The following is a 19,056-nucleotide window of genomic DNA, read 5'->3' as shown; positions in this document are numbered from 1 at the left end:
GTCCGGTCAATAAAAGTGTCATTATACCGCGTCCCTTTCAGGAATGTGTTCGATTACCCATTTTATGCGATGATGACACCTCCGTTCGGGTGCAGAACTTGGCCACTGTTGTGGTAGTAGATGTTTTAGAAGATGTTCATACCGACAATGAGTTACTTACCTCATATAGCTCGAATCCGCACTTGCGAGAAACACAAAGCATGTTGCGATTTCGACGGGCTGACCGGGGCGTCCAATCGGTGTGGTGACACCAAACTTCTCTATGGAGCCCTTTGACATGGTTGCCGGACTGAGAGGAAATCGAAAGTGAGAAAAATCGAAGTCCGACTGGACTTTGAAACGTACATGAGGGGGGTCCAAATAGGGCCAGGTGCGACGATATTGACGCGGATACCGCGCTCACCAACGATCTGATTGCTAAGTGCCCGTCCAAAGCCGACGATTGCTCCCTTCGTAGCAGTGTAGTCTACTAAGCCTGGGTGACCGACGCTCGGATTGACGCTCGCGTCGAAGACGATTGTACCGCCGCCATGATTAGGCATATGCGGAAGGGCAGCTTTTACGATGAAGAAGAAAGAGTGAATGTTGGTTGTGAAGACGTCGTTCCATTGTTCTGTGGGGATGTCTGGGAGAGTACCAATCTCTTCTTGTGTACCGTGATTGAGAACACTGCATAAATGCGTGAATATAAGGAGTATGAAAGAACTCGTGCTGTACCTACAGTGAGTCCAGCTTCCCATTGTGTGCCTTCAAGTGAAGGTCCACCAGCTTTTTACAGTTCTCCTCGGAACGTAAGTCGAGTGGTGCGTGGGCAATTTTAGCTTTGCCATTCGTTTTGGCAGCGATATATTTTTCGACGGCAGCAGCGTCTTCTTTCTCTTCAGGCTTATATGCAAGCGTTACATCTGCGCCTTCTAAAGCTATATAGGGAGTTAATAGGAGTTCTTCATATAAATCCTAGGAAGCTCACCAAAGAGTATAGCGACGGCTCTGCCGATGCCACTGTCCGCACCGGTAATAAGAGCAGCTTTACCCTCGAGCTTTCCAGAAGGCCTGTATGGTTTTCCGTCTGCGGTGACATCGTCGACAGGCTGGGGTTCGAGTGTGCCTTGCTGCTTGCCTGGAGCGCCTTGCTGTTCTTGGAAGGGCGGCTTCCAGCCTTTAGTGAATACTTCAGGAACTTTAGGGTTCGACATTGTATAGTTTCAGAGTCGAAAGGAGGTCTAGATGCATGTTGACTCTAGCAAAGCACCGTGATTTATAAGTGCAGGACAAGTAAGGTGACGTCGGTGAAGACGTATACTTCGGAGTCATCATCGGGGACTCGGGATGCGTTGGAGAATCAGATTCAGGAGGAGGAGATAAAGCGTCATCATGATCGACGCTGTAGAGCTTATTTGATTGGTAATCAACACAAAGCACGCGAGCAAACGACCGACGTTGTGACACTTATTACTATTTAGCACGCAGCGTTGTCCTGACTGATTTTGGAAGCCGCTGCTAGCATTGGTTCTGCCCCGCGATTACTACAGCTGACTTGCAGATCTATCTACTAGGCGAAAAATCTCTGCATTATGGTTGTTGCAACTCGTCCTCTTCGCGGTTCGCGCCTTGCCTCGTTTTTCCCGTCCGTACCTGCTGAAGGTCCATCTCTGTCCGACCTCGACAGCGCGTTTCAGCTTCAGGAATATATTGCACTCCTTATTCGTAAAAACCCTCATGATGTTGATACCATTGTCTCGCTTCCTGAACGCGTCAAGATGTCCGGAAAGGAAGACGATAAATCGGACATGTCGCAGGACAAAGGCGACGTTGTCGTCGACGAGGCCTGTTGGATTTATGAGCAGCTTCGGTAGGAATTAGGATGCCATTTTTCGGCGTGTTTATTGACTATTATTCAGGCGACTCGCTCAGGACCTGACACATCCCTTAATTACTCTACTTCAACAAGAATGCTCTCGCGCGTCGTGTCCAGAGATGAAGGCCGGAGAATGGCTTTATCTGTGTGTTGCACATGGAAATGATGGTGCAATGGAGGTACGTATTACTAGACCAATGTTTCTTAGCCCCAAGTCTTGCAAGTATGGAAAGCAATATCCTCTTCAGTATGAAAGAACCCGGAAAGACATTTTTCTTTGTTTGCTTCCCTGTGTGTACTTCTTGTTTCTGACTAGCTTCCCTAGCAATGTTGTGCTATAGACTATATCATCCATACATTGGACAGTGCAACTGCTCTTCTCAACTCTCCCCGTGCATTCCCATCTCGGTATGTATATTGTGAGCCTGCAAGCAGCTATGATCCATCTGATATACTTGACTATCAAGAATTTCCATCCCACAACCATCAGTACGGCATTTCTCCTCTCTAGCGCGCCGGTTGGGACGTATTTTCGCACATGCGTATTTTCACCATCGGGAGGCTTTCGAATCTGCAGAGGCAGAGAACTCACTTTACGCCCGTTTCTTGGCGCTCACTTCACGCTTTGAACTCGTCCCACCAGAGTTCCTCGTCATCCCTCCACGCATGACCAATACAGATGCATCGTCTACATCCCCTGCAGAAGCGGAACCACCACGCCTTCTTGGTGCCGCTCTCAATCCACAACCTCCAAGTCCTGAGAGATCTGGCCTTGCGGGTTACGAAAGTCCGCGCAAGGTTGGTCGCAACCGAACTGATACCATGGTGTTCAGTGAGGCAGAAGCGTATAGCGAAGCGCTGCGTGGTAACACCGGCTCTCCTCCCGACCCAGGATCTTCTGACACTTCCGAGCATAGAGTCCACCAGGGATTAAATCTCGATACAGCGGAAAGTGAGACTACGTAGAGGGGAGTCTAATCTTTTGCATGAGGTCGACAGTGACAGGGCATTGGCGTACGTCCTCCTAGATGCCTGTGGACGATCAGTCATTTTGAGTCCTATACTATACCATGATCCCTCTTTGCCAACGATCCCTCTTTGCCAATTTGCATTTACACACAAAACACAACACCTAATACTCTACAAAAATTCATGGGGGTGTGTTTTTACTATTTAAAACACAATATCTCTTTTTTTCTACAAAAAAATTGATAGAGGAATTAAAACCCTGTAAATACTGCTATTTCCACTAGTTGCAAACCTTATAATTAGCAGTTTTAATTTTTTTAATCAAGTTAATAAGTTGATATTACTACAAATGTATATGATTTATACACAAGTACTTATAGTATTTTTCTTGAGAGATTTAATGGTGATTGTAAATTAAAATTAAGTAAAGATTGTTTTGAGAGTGACAAAAGTGACAGATTCCCAGAGCTTGTACTGCGTCTTGCCAGAGCCAAATTTCTGTGACAGAATGTGACAAAGTTGGCAAAGAGGGATCGCATCCCTCTACAGCTCATAAAAAATTGTAAAAATTATTTTGAAAAGATATTGTGCTTTATTATGCTCTGATATACATATATGCAAATTTTCAGATCAAAATATTAAGTGGTTTTGGAGGAATAAAAAATTGGCAAAGAGGGATCATGGTATAGTAGGTGCACCTAGATGTCAATTGGACTTCAATAATTTATATATTTACCAGTAACGAAGGGAAAAGGCATTCTCTACATCCATCCTAATTTTCATTCCTTTAACGCCTTCTCGACGTCCGCAAGGCCCGCTTCCAGAGATGTATTTGGGCCGTCGCTTTCCGTCTTTAGCTTCCCGTCAGACTGAGTCTCTGCTGTCGCCTCACCTTGTGACTCAGACTCAGACGGGGTTTCTGCAGAAGCGACTTCCTCCGACGAGGATGCAGTGGAAGAGCTGTCGTCTTCTGCCGTGTTCTTGGCCTCCGTTGTAGAGGCATTATTTTCATCGGATGCGACTTCAACGGTATGGTCCATCTTCCTACCAGTGTCGGGTTCTTCCGTCGCCGAGGATGGTAGCTCCTCATGTGGTTGTATGGGGGAAGACTCTTTTTCATGCACCTCTGAACCGGTCTCCGCCTCTTCATGCAACTCATTTTCGCGCCCACCGACTGCCACCTCTTCTTGGGAAGCATCAGAGTCCACCTCTCGTCTTGCCGGAACCTCACCGATTCCTCCTCCTGCTGCTGCTCCGACTCGTTCTATGGGTCGGGTAGCATGTATTCTCGACGCCCATTCTGCAATATCGTCTTCATCGTCATTTGCGCCCATACCTTGCACTTTCCCTTCAAGTACCTGCTTCCTTGCCAGCAAATCGATAACTGAACGGTCACTATTGCCATCTTCGTCCTCTTCCTGTGCCAGAACGGTGTCCAGAGCACTTTCTTCATCGCCGTCCGCTGTCGGCACGCGCTCTTCAATCGAATCTCTGTATTCCTGTGTTCCGATTTGGGAAGCACCTTGATTTGGGCTGACGAAGGAAGGCATAAGGCCGATACCACTCGTGGAGGATGAAGACGGGGACACCCCAGGAGGTAAAGCGGCTTTCATCGTCCCCGAAGCGGAGAAAGTGAGTGTGTACGGTTTGGATTTCTCGGCTACGGCAGGAGCTGACAGACAGGCCTCTTCCGAATTAGCCAGGATTTCCAGTTTGTCAACAGGCGGGATGCCTTCAGCGGTCTCCTCGACAGTATTTTAACATACCCGGAAACCTGATTGCGTGGTCAACTTCAAGCGCAAATTATTCTAGCATAGAGCGTACCACGGGAGGACGCGCCCACCAGTGACAGACAACCTGGTCCCGCATGTGAGACAATGCTGTCACGTGACTGATGTCTCATGGTGTCGATCGCGGTACACACTGTACAGGATTTTCATCCGTGCAGACCAGTCTAAATTTCACTTTCGCATCCATTTGGCGTCTAGACTCACCTCTAGAACTTCTCAAAGATGCAACAATAATTCCAGCAGACGATAGCACTGGCTCTTTCTTGCCTTGACCCTTGAACGGTAATGGAAGACTTGCACTGGAATAGGACTTATGTTTTCTGAGACAGTGAGGGGGAAACAACGAAACTAGGCTAATCGTTTTGTTTTTTAATTGTTAATGACTTTGGCTATGTCGCTGATCTGGAGCGCTCCACTGGCGCTATTACTTGTTATCTAGTCAATGTATTCTGTCTTGAAACACAGCCATTATGTCGGCAGTCGTTCGGTGAGCACTTTATTGTTTTATGAAATTTATTTAAGGAGGGAGAAGTCTTCATAGTCTACAATCACTCTTACACTCAAACCCACTTCATCACCTCACCCAGCTCAACTCACCCTATCTAACTCACGCAATCAATATGTCTGAATCCTGCCTTTCCGACTACGTCCCCAATTTTGAAGGTCATAGCTTGACCATCCAAGAGAATGGAGTTCGTCGTAAAATACGATGTATCCAGAAGATTGGGAAGGGCGGATGGGGGGTTGTCTACCGTGCCGAAGACATTGACAATCCTGGAAACTTCTACGCCGTAAAGGTGCTCGCTATGCATAGAATGGACGCTGCGCAGATTAGGCTCGTCAAGAAGGAAATCAACCTGCACAGGCTATGTGCTAAAGACAATTCGTCGAACGTGGTTCAGATCATTTGCACAGTCTATGACGATGACTACCACTATATCGTTACCGAGTTCTGCGAAAAGGGGGATCTCCGTAAGAACATTTGGAGTAGCAGCTATGTGCGAGACGACGATGCTATTAGGGAGATATTCCTTCAGATCCTCGATGCCATCGAGTCGTGCCATAGCTTAGGCGTATTTCATCGCGATCTCAAGCCAGAGAATATTCTGGTTAGGAAGGACGGCAAGGTCGCTATCGGCGATTTCGGATTCGCAACACGACGCAGAAGGTCTAATCAACTCAACCTTGGCACTACGGCATTCATGAGTCCTGGTACGTAATTTAAACTTCTATCATCTGTGAACGTTCTCTCATTATTCCATATCCAGAGCTTTTCGGTGGGGTCTACGGCGAAGCGAGATCGTACTCCACGCGTAGAGTCGACATCTGGGCACTTGGTGTTACCTTGATTGAGCTTATCATGCGTCGAGTGCCCTGGGAACAAGTCACGCTTCCTCATGTGCAAGCCGTCCATGCAGACAAATTCGTTCGCAAGCGTAGGATTTCTCGCGCTGCAAATGACATTATTAAGGGCATCTTCCAGCTCGACCCTGCCGAGCGACTTAGCATCCCCGAAATACGTAGGCGGATTTGCAACGTGAAGACGTTTAGACCCGAGGGTCTGGTCAAGCGTGTTAAAAATGCAATCGTTGAACGCCGTGTCCGTGAAAGCTCAGAACGCAAGGCTGAGCCTCTTCGTGTCGTTAACGGCGCCGCTTCAAATTCCTCATCCAAGAGTGAAGCAGCTGGCATCAGCAAGCTCATCAACGAATTCCCTCTACCACCAAAACATTGTCCTCTGCCCCCATCCTCATCGCCCGAAATCGGGTCGTTGTTTCTCTCCACCGACGGTACTCCCCGTGTACCCATCGATGTCGTGGATATTCCCGGGGACGATATGGCGGACGACATCGCCGTTGTCAACGAATCAAGTGATAGCGAATCCAGTGACAGCGAGTCGAGTGATGGTGGATCCAGTGGCATCGTATGCAATTGCCGCGACTGTGGTGGTAACGAATCTAGTGATAGCGATACAGACTCAAAAGGGCCTATCACACCTGAGACGCATGCAGTTGATGAGCTTAACGAAGGAAATACTGAGGATTTCGGGGCATTTGACCTTGCGGATGCGATTGCAATTGCCCTGGTTGTATCTGATGACGAAGACGACCAAGTTACCGGAGACCAAGTTCCTGCACCAAAGATGCACAACGAGCAGAATGTTCAACCCGCACGGACGCATCAGGATACTCCTGGCATCGCTGTCGACGTTGGTGTAGTGCAACAAGTTGCACCGAAACTACCACCACGAAACCCTGCTCGTGGATCGCCCGGTCCATATCGCTTTGAAATTGACTGAACAAAGCGGTGAAAACCTTCGTACGTATTTATGATTTATTTGGAAGCAATTCCAGCTGACACGATCCCTTTATTCTTGCAGCGAATCAAAATTTCATACTTCTTCTCTTCCATACCCTTCTTCTCTGGAGACGTATTACGCACGCGAGCCGGGAAAGACGCACACATACCACGTTTCGTAATAATTCAATCCATCCCGCTCGATTTCAGTCTTTGTTTCATTATCCAAATACCCCCACCCCCCCTCCGCCCGAAACCTACCATTTTTGCAATTCCTTGTTGGCGAAACGGACTTCATTTTTTCCCCTCATTTCCTTTTTGCATCCGATTGCACACTGTATCAGACATCATCATACCACGGACTACCACAAATACATGTATCGATAACCATGCAACATCTCGTGTAGCACAATGGAATACGACGCTTTTTATTGCGCATATACTTTCACATTCCATCTCGCTGATTTCCAGAAGTGAAATGGTGTGCGCTGTAAAGAATCAGGAGGTGTTCAGACATCCAGTTGTTCCCCGATGATGCAAAGTCAAGACTCAAGACTCAAATTGATTGCTGACTGTCCTGTCACGTGATGTAAGTGGAGAAACCATTTAAATTCGAAAATGGCACATCATTGGTGTTGTTATTCACATTATAACAGCTATGCGCACATTTGCGAGGTAAGTTCCCTTTGGATACTCGAATATCTGTCGATATATCTGGAAGATGCGATATCTTGCGTACTCTGGGCCTCCAGGAATGGGTTTGAAGCACTCGACTTAAGCAGAGTGCCTTTATGTTTTTCTGGCGAACTTCGGTCTTGTGGGGCGCAAAGTGGTTCCGTTAGTAATTTTGGAAGAGCTAGCATCTGCCCACGGAGTATTGCGTTTGGCTGTTTCCTGGGCTGCTTCTCTCGTCCAACCAATTGATCTTTTTAGATGCCTTGGGTACCGGCGCAAGACACTATTTCCAATGGAACCAAAGCGACGTTCTCTCGTCCTGTGTCATACATTGGTTGTACCTTTCTGCTCCTAGTTAAGTTATTCGAATCCGTCTAATCAGGACTGACGTATGCGTGCCATGCGAAAACGACATGTCGGTGTGTTGTAAAGCCGGTGCACGTCCATCTCATGGTTCTGGTTGAATCTCGACTACGATATGGACGCACTTTGCGGTCATGATCTAGGTGTGCTGTCATAGACTCCCTTGTAGTTTGGCGGGATGATTGGCAGGGTTGGTTTTTACCGCGCTGAAGTCCGGATCAGGAGTGTTTTGAAAATTAAAAAGATGCTTCTTTTCCGTTATTGAAGATCTACGCTCCGTCACAGTGCTTCTCGAGTCAAGACATAGCCATAGATGGCAGGATTGCGGCAAATCGTTGCCTCTGACGCTGTCAACTCCGCCGTCGGAGTCAAGAATGGGATCGTCAAAAATATCAAGATATTTGACATCGAAGGTCTGTGACCACCCATAAGTACTGGTTGCCACCCGCAAACCGTGCGTCCAAGCATCGTCTAGATCCGGTCTCTCTCCCTCTCTCTCTGCCACCCTCCTTTCCTTCACGCTACCACCATCGCGGACTCCCCTCCTTTGTTCCATCCCCCACGACCTCAATCTCATATCCCGAGATTGACGACAAGACTGTACACTCTCTTGCTTCTTACTGCTCGATTTCTGCGCCAATGACCACCATAGAAAGCATCTTCCCGTCGTCACCGCGCGCGACGTCGGGTGGCACACCTGCTGCCCCTTCCCATTATGCTCCACACGATGACAACAGCCACGTATTGCGACAGCAAAGCTCGCGAGATCTCGTCCGAGCCATTGCTAGCGAGCATTTGTCTACTGCCACTTCTACGAACATAGAACAGCCGCATGTGGCCATTTACTCTTCTCGTTCCTCTCGATCGTCTTCTTCGTCTTCTATTTTTCAGCGTCAGGACTCGTCCCTTTCTTCAGATTCACAGCAAATTCATTCTGAACATTCTGAAATTTTTGGCCACATGAACATAGATTCAACGATTATGCCACACGAGGTATGATCTCCTGTGCATCAACTTCAGTCATTACATTTAAAATCACGCTTGTTTTAGCCCGATGTCAAGTCTCGCGACCGTGCGCGCGAGCTATCTGCCCCGCTTCCTTCTGTTCCACCATCAACCCCAGCTAGCGCTATATCTCATCGATCATCGTTTTCTCAGTCCCAGCATCGCCATCCCGCTATATCACCGTCCTTCTTGCGTCATGGTTCACCGATTTTCGCGTCTCCGTTGACAGAGCTTTCCGACTCTGAAGAAGCGGAACAAGATTTGACTGAACTGAGCGATTCAAATTCGATAGAAATTATATCTGGGTACGTTACAGATCCATTCGTGACGGGACGCTACAAGGACTTCAAGGGCAGCTCTCAAGGCAAGGTCCATAGGTCTGACTTGTCTTATTTCGGCTCAATTTTATCTCGTAGATATCCCTCAACCAACTCAACCGTCTTGTTCTCCAACTCCTTCGTCATCTCTTAGTCTTATTAACACGTGTACTGCAACCCAGCAAGTGACGGAACAACCTTCTTTAACAGCCGCTGCTTTATCTACTTCTCAGACCCCTACTCCGCATCCTCTTTCTCAAAGTTCATCTTTGCCACACCACATACTGGACAGTGAGCTGAAGTCAATGACAGAAGCTTCTGACAGTTCTCACATTTCTTCTTCCGCTAATTCAATGTCTCCGCATCGTGCGCAATCCCGACCAGGCGCCAAATGCGAAAGCCGGCTCTCCTCAGAGGAATCATCTCCAACTACGGCGCCTGGCATTATGAAGCCTGTATATGAATTACGAGACGGTGGCGAGCCCGAATCTGTTCACGACAACGATGCTGCTCCTCGGACGCCAAATGTCTACATAAATGGACTTCCGCCGCATTTTGCGGACGAAAGCCTGTATCTTATGACACGCGACTTTGGGAACGTCCTTAGCGTTCGAACATTCACTCGCTGCGTGGGAGAGAAGATGAGTGGCTACGGCTTTGTACTGTATGTGTCCTCGCTTTTTCCAGCCACGGCTCTTCCGTAAATGACTCCTGTTGCAAAAGTTTCGACTCTGTTGAGTCAGCTGAACGTTGCATTGAAACCCTGAGGAAATACAGAAACCTGCATCCATCGTTTTCAAAGGTGATGCCTTTGCCTCGTACCTCAACTAACGGGAAACCTGATCGCCTTTATTCACAGCAAATCCACAAAATTCCTGGAACACCATATGCGTCCGGTACCATCACGATTCCTCCAACTGGCCCTCTTTCTTCGCTTGCGTCTCAACATTCCATGTCGACTTTGTCTTCCTTCCCTTCTATGACTTCAACTCTGGTTTCATCTACAACCTCTTCTTCCCTGCCCAGTGCGGCTTCGCCTAGCAAAGCGAATGATCATCATACTGGCGAATCGGTTTCAACCACAACCAGTTCCGATTTCAGCGGAAAAGAGATGAAGGAGCTCAGCTTCCGTGAGAAAATGGAAAGACTCAAAGATGAACGATCAACCAATCTGTACATGGAAGGGTGCGTACAATATTGCACTTCGATGTATGACGTTACCTAACGGTTTCGATATTTCTCCAACTGCTAGCCTCCCCCTTTCGATCGATGATGTGGTATGTGATTAATGCTCAACCAAGAATTCCATAGATTTGATCATTGATTTGCTCTAGTCCCTGTCAGCGCTCATTTCGCCTCACAAGATTATTAGCAGCCGCTTCTTTCAGACGAAGTTGTCGAATCCGCCAAGGATGATTGCCTTTGTCCGGTATGTCATCCAGAACATTGGTGGTTGCATGTTACCGAAACCATGTGCTTTAGGCTCGATACGAGAGTAGGCGCAGAAGAAATTATTGATCGTTTGCACGGCCGAGTCGTGAGGGGATGGAACGACAACGGTTGCCGTATTTCCGTCAGATTTGCCGATACAAATGAGCAGCGTGAGCTAAGGGTGTGTTCTGTTCGTCTTATCGTATTCCACGCCTAACAGTGAAATTCTACAAGAGGTCTGAACGACTAAATCGTGGTGAGGAAGAACTAAGCAACGGACACCAACTCTCAATGGCACATGCTGCCCTGCTGAACCTCCGCGGCGCTGAAGCTCAAGCCCAGCTAGGAAACGCTACGCTCCGCCAGCACATGCACGTTGCTAATCTCGATCACCGCCCTCCCGTCACTCTTTCGAGTGTTCAATCAGCTGATACTACGAGTACAGAGTCGAATGGAGCCAATACCGATTCCTTTCAACGACTGAATATCCTCCATCACTCTTCCCATGCGCTCGGAAACATACAGCCTGATATTGTTCGCACTGCTCAGTACTATCACCGTACACCTGCACTATCTCACCAGTCTCAGGCTGTTCCGTTGGATAATGCAACTTCGGCAATGACCTTGCTAAACGGAAGCACTGGTCTGGTGAGCATGTCAGCGATGTCATCGGGGTTATTGACTGATGCATACTCTTAACGAAAACGACATTGGATTTACATTGACGAATCAGTTTGACGCAAATCAATTCGCTCTCCTTCAGCAACAGACACAGTTGCAGCAACTCCAACTCCTGAAGCAAATGCAATCTATGGGCTTCGATCCGACTTTTGCCATTGACGACCGTAGTCTCAATCGAAGCCGTCCTCTGATGCCATCTGCTGATATAACGACGAATGAAGTAGATGGAACACGCGCGCAAGCCGCTACATCTCAACTGACGTCCTGCCAGACAGCACATCGACGGAATGATTCTAATCCTCATACTCAGCAGCACACGGGTTCTTACAGTAAAGGTGGTATCCCTAATTTCCCGAGCCCTGTACTGCAACACGCCACTCGAAATGGGCGTTATATGGAGCACGGCAGCAATAATGACCAGCTAGCAGGGAAACAACACCAGTACCCCCTGAATCACAGTCCGCTATCAGTATGTAGAATTTTGTCAAGTCACGAACGCTGAAATTCTCATAAGTTTTCATGTCAACAGCCTTCCTCTAGCCATGTCACGCATTTTTTACGTACGCGGTCCAGTCATCAGGAAGGCCTAGTCAGCAATTTCGACCACCATCGAGGTCCCGCAGTTGAGGAAAGTGAAGTGACGCTTATTTCACCCGCTCTAACATATGCCTCCCGTACACCATCCACTCTCAGTCCGGCTACACCGCTCTTCAATGCATTTGGAACACCCGCGTCTGTCCCGGCTACTGTCCCCCGTGGAAAAGCGAACGTACGGGAGCGCGACTTTTCACGCTTTTACAAGAATGATCTCCGGCAGTGAATTATTGATAACTTAATCCTTGTGGTCCTCTGGCTTTGCTTTAAAACGTTCTTGTTTGGTATGGGATGAACTATGTTTGACGAGTACATGACACCAACACCTTTTCTTGCTCCTCCCCCGTTTTTCTGTCCCGATCGAATACTCTCATGGACCAAGTTTGCTTTTTTTCAGATTCAAATACGATGGCGAACCGGTGATACGTCACATTTCCCACGCATAACCCACACTTTTTTTTTCGTGTTTGTTTTTCCATCAGTCCATTATTTCGAATTTGTGAAACCTGGACATCCGAACCGACTTGTCGTCACGTCTGCGAAACCGATTAGTGCTGCGCACTTGAGTTCGTTCTCCCCTTCTCTAAGTATGCTTATGTCTTTCTTCCGACTCCGGTATGATCCATGCTCTTCTAATTTCTGTTTCTTCGAGTTGCCTTCGTGGTTTTGTTAGCCGTTGCGCAAAGACGGCGGTCCCCTGTTAGTAGTGAAACGAATGCTTGTACCGCAGTTGTACGAACTCGTAAAAATTGTAATGTAATAGTTATGCATACGTCCAAGGGCACCGCGGAGCGCTCATGGGTGTACCGTTGTGCGCACTGCACGGGCGATTCGCACGAACACTAGGACTCTATCAGATCGATGACCTCTGGTAAGAGGTAGCAACGGGACGCTGGATGTTGAATTCGGCGCTGATCACTAGCGCTAGTATTAATAGGATAGGGTTTGCGAGGAGGCAAATTCGGACGACGATCAGTAATGAGACAGGAGATCAAACTTGCTCCTCCGACCAGAGAAGACGCGCCTCGATGACGCTGGACCGTGAGATCCTTGGCGACATGTCGAACGTCTGATGGGGGCACTGGTACGTACGAGTATTTTTGCCTGGGCTGCGAGTGCCTTTGGCACATGCTCGTCCAACTTAAGCACAACATGCGCTTCCTGTTCCTGCATGGGCGCAACTCCCGGCCGAGAACATCAGGGCTCCTCCTGTATATCTATATCTTTCTCTCCTCTACTCTCGCGGTTCTTGCCCTCCCTTCTCCCTTCCTCTGCATGTCTTATCCGCAGACCGCTGCAGCCGTGCTGCGCTCCTAAACCATCCACACTTAGAGTCAAAACATGGCGCTCCCTGATGACAGTCTCCAAGTCTCCAGTGTCATTTCCCAAATGTACGCAATGCTCACAACTCGTCTCTATTTTTTTTTCATTCCGAGGAGCTAAGAATAAGCGAGTAGTAACGTCAACTACTATGCATCTCTTGTCGCATTTGGTACGAAGTGCTCTCTCCGTTTCAAATTATTCCGTATGTAACACGGCTTATTTTCTATTACAGCGGTCTTATACTACGATTATCTGCTGACGTTTGGAGAGGAGGTCCGATTTTTTTGGCGTCGCAGAGCCAATTCCGTCACTGTCCTCTTCTTCCTCAATCGATACTTATCAATATTTGGCAACATCCCTGTCATCCTTCAGAGCTTTAGGAGTTGGTCACATACAGTGAGTCCCTGCTCATTGTGTAGACTCGACGTCACGAAATAGTGACGTTTATAGGGGTAAGCATACAGTTAGAGGAGCGCCTCTCCGTCGCTGAATTGAAGGCAAATTGGCATCTAGGTGCGATAGCCTGCAGAGGTTTCACCAATTTTTCTCGATCATTGTTCAAGTCATTGTTGGGAGTATGTTTCTAAAATTACAATTCTCCCTAATTGTTTAACAGCATTTGCTCATAGTCATTCTCATCCTCCGTACATATGCGCTCTACGAACGAAACCTCGTCATCGCTCTTATCATGGCAACCTTCGCACTCATAGTAATTTGCATCGGTATTGTAAGTCGATCGAAAGTTCGTTCAGCGGCAAGCAATGCCGACTTCTCGGTTGTGTTGTAGTGGGCTATTGTGGGAAAGGCACCAGCAATCAAAGAACCCTTTGACTTGTCATTTACACTCGGATGCCATCCGCTACTCTCAAGCCAGGAGTACGTCTTTCCTTCTTGTCTTCTCTTCTATCAGCTGGCTGAATTTTATCCAACACTTCAGGGGGACTCGTAAGATTTCATCTGTCGAGCATTGAAGCATCTCCTTCATTTTTAGTTTCTAGATCTTTCAGTTGCCTGGGGCGGTCTCCTGCTCTTTGACTCCTGTATCTTCACGCTCACGCTCTACAAGGCTATCGCGATCTGGAAGCTTGGAACTCGGAGGCTCTTCCACGTCCTCGTCCGTGATGGTGCGTTCTCACCCCATTCATCCATGCCGGAAGTTGTTTCTGCGTTTGCTCGCGTTCACGCTTCTGTGCCCTCCACATCTCATTTTCTCATACTACGCGTTCCTTTCTGCTCTTAATCTGTTGGCTGAAGGAAGATTCTTCAGGAACAATTTACTACTTGTGAGGAACTGCAGATCCCGCTTTCTTTTCGACTGGAGACACTAATGCCACGAACTCTCGCCCATTGATCTTCTCTGTCTTTTTATGATTTTCCTTTACTGTATTGTCTTCGCCTTTTTGCTCTGATGTTGCTTATTTGTCTGCCCCTATTCGTGCCCATACCTATTGACATCCTTGCTTGGAACAGAGTTCTAGCTATGGCGAATCTGTCAAACATACTTACATTTGTGGTGAGTTGCAGACTTTATCTTCCATCAATACTATTCCACTGTCTTCGTCTGCCGTCTGTCCGCAGGGGGTTGACAGGAGACAGCGCGGACATGGCGTTTCTATTTGCAAGGTGCTGCTAATATGTTGATACCTGGGCTCACAATTCTTTAGTTAGGGGAGGTACGCAACTCCTTCGCAATCAATGCGCACTGTTGTGCCTTGTTGATAAAACATGTGTTTGGCTATGGGATCTCTGCAGCCCCTTATTCGAGGTGTCAGCACCACGTTTGCCAATGCGTATGTATCAGAATTAGTCGTGGTCAGATGCATTTTGCTGAGTGTCCCTTTCTACCTTCCCCTATGCTGCATTACTGTGGATGGCTTTAACCCCTGCGGAACAATTCTTCTTGACGATGGGCCTGGTGGCGGGACCGTGCGTTTTGACATTCAAATGTGTCAATCCGGGCGAAACGGAATGATAATATCAAAATCAAATTTCATCAAAGTGAAACAGGATATCGGTAACGATGCTCTCACGTCTCATGCTCAACTTGCAAAATCCACTGCTCTTCGAGCCCAACTGGAAGTCACGGTCACGGGCGCAAGGAGATACTATCGGAACAGGAACGTATGTCGGACCATTTGTCACGACAATTATCGATCGAGATGGCACAACCGTCAGTGAGAGGCGCTTTGATTCCGGAACTGGGTCTGGAACTACTGGGACGGACTCCAGCAGAAGTGGAGTATGGACGGAAGAGGTGTGGGCTGGGGATGGGGAAGCCGAGCTCGAGACGGAGCTATATTCGCGTCCCCCTCGTGCCTTGTGGTACGATCGCGCATGGGTATCTGGGAGTGCGTCGGCTACGGCAACTCGAACCGGGTCTGGTACACGGGGTCATGTAGATGAGATAGTGGAGGAAGTTGGTGAGTATTTTCTTCCCCCTCATACCACTTTTGCCTTTTCGGTACGCCCTCCTTGATCCCTTGTCTCCGATGTCCCTGCTACATCGGGATAAGTGTTTAGAACCCTTGAGGCTCCCGATTTTCTCTTCTTCTATATTTGCATATCCGCGCAGACCGAGCTGATGTCTAATTTCACCGATCGTCGTGATAACGCATGCCACAGAGCTTTCTCCAACGCTCGGAGCTAGACACCACGTGTAGAGTTGAGCTAGGGCAGTCGAAGTGCCGGTGGCTCCATCGAGGCACTCATCGGCACGATTGGCACAACGTATTTATGGCTTCGTTTCCGGCTTCCGATCTCCGGTTCAAAATCTACAAAGTCAAGAAAAAATGCATTGTAATATCAAGGCAAACATTGTGGTCGTTGTTTTTTTCCTTATGTACGCTTTACCATGACTTGATGCCCACGTAATATTGTCTTTTTATCATCGATCACTGTAGCCTTTCTAGTGCTTCTGACCTTGCTGGACAATTTATCTCCTCAATTTCTTCCTTCTTCATACACAGTTCCTCCTGGCTATGCCCGCAACACCGCTATACTCGCTATACTTAATTCTTATACAGTCGTTTTTGTCTCGTCTTCCCGTATATAATGTATTTCATCGGATGAATAGAACATACTCGCTTGCACAATACGCCCAAGTACTTGTCTTTAAAGTAGATGGAATGGGCTAAGGATTACACGATATAGACTGTTTTAATTTTGTGGACCTGCGTCTCTGGTGTGTATACCCTTAACATTCCTTTTGTAGTGTTGTGTTTATTACCTACTGTACATACGTTTGACTCTCTAATGCTAAGACTTGCCCTGTAAGTATATGAATGTTTATCTTATAGTTTGTATAGTATACGAATCAGTGAGACTGAAACAGTGAATAGTAAATTTGTCAGTTGAAGTGACATTCAGGCCAGCAACCCTAACGCGTCGCGACGCGTAGAGTTGTGGGAGTTTCATTCGGCGCTTGAATGTTACGCCCAGTATGTAAGTCTCTAGAGTCTCCTAATTCAACTCTCCTATCTTCCACCATGACAGCCATACCTAGCAAATTTTATGCCTTAGTTGATAGAGACTCGATATATGATTCGCTGTTTGATTTTTGCACTCCTGCCACAATCTTCCGTGTAGCACGTACTTGTCGCCTTGCTCATGCAGCAATGCTAGACTATACGAGCCGCGTCTTTGACATTAACAAGCATTATCTGCGCTTCTTTAATGATCCCTTCTCGTTCCGTGTCCTGCAGGCACGCACTCATGCGATCGTCTCCGGTTCAAGTGCGTTGCAATTCATGGATCGAACGGTTTATGAGAAATCGGACCTCGACATCTTTGTGACGAATAGATGTGCTGCGGAGATCTGTGCCTGGATAGTAAAATGTGGCGGAAGAGGATACCGCTTCGTGCCAACAGAAAAACAGATCGAAAAGGGTATCATTACTGCCGCCATTGCCCTGCGGATGCACCGTGAGCAACAAACACATAGAGGTGATATTGACGAAGGAGTGGCGTTGTTGGACTTTTACGATTCCAACCGCCTTAGGTCCGTTCTCAATTACGTGTCAACGGATGGGGAAAATAGGAAGGTTCAGGTGATTGTAACTTATAACACCGCTATGGAAGGCATCCTTAGCTTCCACTCGAGTAAGGCTCTGGTACTATTATGCAGCTACATACACTCATTATTATGAATACAGCTGTAGTCATGAACTTGATAACTCACTTTGGGGCATATTCGCTGTACCCAAAAGGCACTTTCGAAAGACGTCTGCTGCTTCCTTGCGAGACACATGAGGTGAATCGAGATCCAGGAATCGAAAAGTACCTGAGCCGAGGATGGGGGGTCGCCAGTCGTAGGGCGACTACCTACTCCGCCCAGCGTAAACCTATTTTCCCTCTCGGAAAGCGATTTGTTGGCGACCATGCTACGTGGACAATTCACTTTGACGATGTTGAAGACGTACTTAAATGTGTCACGGATAATTCTTTGAAAGCGGATCCTATCACTCTGAACACTTTCAGCTTTGTGAAAACATCACCTTCCACAGTCGAGATGAGGTTCTCCATTATCAAACCACCTTTCTTCGAAAGCCGTTATACAGCATGCCCTGAAATTGTTCCGAAAATGAGGTTCTGGTTTGCTGTGCTTAGACAAATGCTTGAATGCACGGAAGAGTCCATCAGCCACCGCTCTCTTCCATTGTTATGGTGAGTTACCAAATAGCTCTGCATAGATGAGATGTCTGATTAGTTGTCCACCCTGAAGGTTTGACTGGATCCTGGTTCTCTGGATTACTGCACTCATGGGAGAATGCACTTGTATTCCTTGTATGTGATCATATAGTTAATCTCTTAAAACATTTGTCTGGTAACTGACATGCATATATATCTTGACAATAGCTACTGCTCGTACCAACTATCCTACTTGTCCGGCCTTTATCACTGGATTTTACCAGTACTCTGTCGTTGCAAGGCAACACCTCAAGCAGATCATGGCTATTGACGAGGCGTGAGTACTAGAAAATAATCACTGCGATGGATTGCCACATAAGACTGGCACATACCAACAAAACAGAATGCAGTATAGTGGCTATTCTTTGTTGGATGCTTTTTGCCTCTGGCTTGAAGGAATCTTGATTTCACGCTTTGTACCTGTTCCGAAAGTGCTATCTACTATTCTGCTTTGCACGCATTCTCCTGTCTAAAGATACTGAGACCACGAAACTTTGTTCATTGTGTCCCTGTTGTTTCTGTGCTGCTTTGGTTTGTGTTGACAAAAGTTATGTATGGCAAATAACCAATTTGTAAATTACTGAGTGAAATCCGTTGACCAAACAAGGGTCTCGGTAGGGAATGAGTCTTGCTTGCACTGCAGTATTTGAAGTGGGGCACTAGGAACGCAGAATGCAAAGGGGTGAATAATGTGCCTAGGTCCTTTGTCTATGTCCATATTGAAAATTTAGATTGTTGCAAAACACTGGCACGTCGACACGCGATACGCGATGCTATATGTCAGTTTACACGCGACGTGGTAAAAGCATCAGGCGGAAGACAAGCGAGAGTTCTACTCGGGATTACCAACCCATTAATTGTCCAGTATTACGAGGTGAAACATCTGCACAAGCGACAGACGCGATGGAGCCTTTTCCTCCATGATATTGCTTGTCCTAGTTAAAAAATGAGTAACATATATGCTTGTCCCGGAAACATCACGCGAGTCGGAAAATTGATCCCTCTCGAAGAGTATGTGGTAAAGATCAAAATAATAGTGACAAGATACTATTCCGATCATAGCGTT

The 19,056-nt window shown here is 47.3% G+C and overlaps 7 protein-coding genes across 7 annotated transcripts; 4 read left to right on the top strand and 3 right to left on the bottom strand.

The window, feature by feature from the left end:
* Positions 1-62: 62 nt before the first annotated feature.
* On the bottom strand, positions 63-1,207 carry FOMMEDRAFT_165886 (NAD-binding protein; the record flags this gene model as incomplete). The annotated part of the gene is made up of 5 exons (XM_007263560.1): positions 971-1,207; positions 722-920; positions 346-669; positions 161-289; positions 63-105 (listed from the first exon to the last, which is right to left on the bottom strand). The coding sequence occupies exons 1-5, from the start codon at positions 1,194-1,196 to the stop codon at positions 63-65; spliced, it is 921 nt and encodes a 306-aa protein (XP_007263622.1). The 5' UTR covers positions 1,197-1,207.
* A 367-nt stretch (positions 1,208-1,574) lies between these two features.
* On the top strand, positions 1,575-2,824 carry FOMMEDRAFT_152789 (Mob1/phocein; the record flags this gene model as incomplete). Its single annotated transcript, XM_007263559.1, has 4 exons — positions 1,575-1,852; positions 1,902-2,037; positions 2,184-2,266; positions 2,326-2,824. The coding sequence occupies 4 exons, from the start codon at positions 1,575-1,577 to the stop codon at positions 2,822-2,824; spliced, it is 996 nt and encodes a 331-aa protein (XP_007263621.1).
* Positions 2,825-3,606: 782 nt separating this feature from the next.
* On the bottom strand, positions 3,607-4,696 carry FOMMEDRAFT_152788 (uncharacterized protein; the record flags this gene model as incomplete). The annotated part of the gene is made up of 2 exons (XM_007263558.1): positions 3,607-4,572; positions 4,652-4,696. 2 exons carry the CDS (start codon positions 4,694-4,696, stop codon positions 3,607-3,609), a joined length of 1,011 nt encoding a protein of 336 aa, XP_007263620.1.
* Positions 4,697-5,237: 541 nt separating this feature from the next.
* FOMMEDRAFT_103525 (kinase-like protein) lies at positions 5,238-7,146 on the top strand (the record flags this gene model as incomplete). The annotated part of the gene is made up of 3 exons (XM_007263557.1): positions 5,238-5,829; positions 5,886-6,936; positions 6,998-7,146. 2 exons carry the CDS (start codon positions 5,238-5,240, stop codon positions 6,914-6,916), a joined length of 1,623 nt encoding a protein of 540 aa, XP_007263619.1. The 3' UTR covers positions 6,917-6,936; positions 6,998-7,146.
* Positions 7,147-8,104: 958 nt separating this feature from the next.
* Positions 8,105-8,787, bottom strand: FOMMEDRAFT_26384 (uncharacterized protein; the record flags this gene model as incomplete). Its single annotated transcript, XM_007263556.1, has 2 exons — positions 8,105-8,612; positions 8,651-8,787. 2 exons carry the CDS (start codon positions 8,785-8,787, stop codon positions 8,105-8,107), a joined length of 645 nt encoding a protein of 214 aa, XP_007263618.1.
* An 841-nt stretch (positions 8,788-9,628) lies between these two features.
* Positions 9,629-16,386, top strand: FOMMEDRAFT_145007 (uncharacterized protein; the record flags this gene model as incomplete). Its single annotated transcript, XM_007263555.1, has 22 exons — positions 9,629-9,939; positions 9,963-10,460; positions 10,528-10,552; positions 10,610-10,704; positions 10,758-10,887; positions 10,941-11,354; positions 11,440-11,856; positions 11,968-12,156; positions 12,655-12,680; positions 12,745-12,852; positions 12,919-13,022; positions 13,537-13,700; positions 13,827-13,879; positions 13,934-14,031; positions 14,092-14,180; positions 14,242-14,249; positions 14,303-14,428; positions 14,572-14,817; positions 14,969-14,977; positions 15,057-15,094; positions 15,312-15,724; positions 15,927-16,386. 15 exons carry the CDS (start codon positions 9,629-9,631, stop codon positions 14,133-14,135), a joined length of 2,676 nt encoding a protein of 891 aa, XP_007263617.1. The 3' UTR covers positions 14,136-14,180; positions 14,242-14,249; positions 14,303-14,428; positions 14,572-14,817; positions 14,969-14,977; positions 15,057-15,094; positions 15,312-15,724; positions 15,927-16,386.
* Positions 16,387-16,789: 403 nt separating this feature from the next.
* On the top strand, positions 16,790-18,271 carry FOMMEDRAFT_152781 (uncharacterized protein; the record flags this gene model as incomplete). The annotated part of the gene is made up of 4 exons (XM_007263554.1): positions 16,790-17,402; positions 17,456-17,966; positions 18,025-18,086; positions 18,159-18,271. The coding sequence occupies 4 exons, from the start codon at positions 16,790-16,792 to the stop codon at positions 18,269-18,271; spliced, it is 1,299 nt and encodes a 432-aa protein (XP_007263616.1).
* Positions 18,272-19,056: the final 785 nt, after the last annotated feature.

The sequence above is a fragment of the Fomitiporia mediterranea genome, assembly GCF_000271605.1.
Source record: "Fomitiporia mediterranea MF3/22 unplaced genomic scaffold FOMMEscaffold_3, whole genome shotgun sequence".
In the NCBI taxonomy this organism is placed as follows: Eukaryota; Fungi; Basidiomycota; class Agaricomycetes; order Hymenochaetales; family Hymenochaetaceae; genus Fomitiporia; species Fomitiporia mediterranea.
This window is presented reverse-complemented; position numbering and strand designations above follow the sequence as displayed.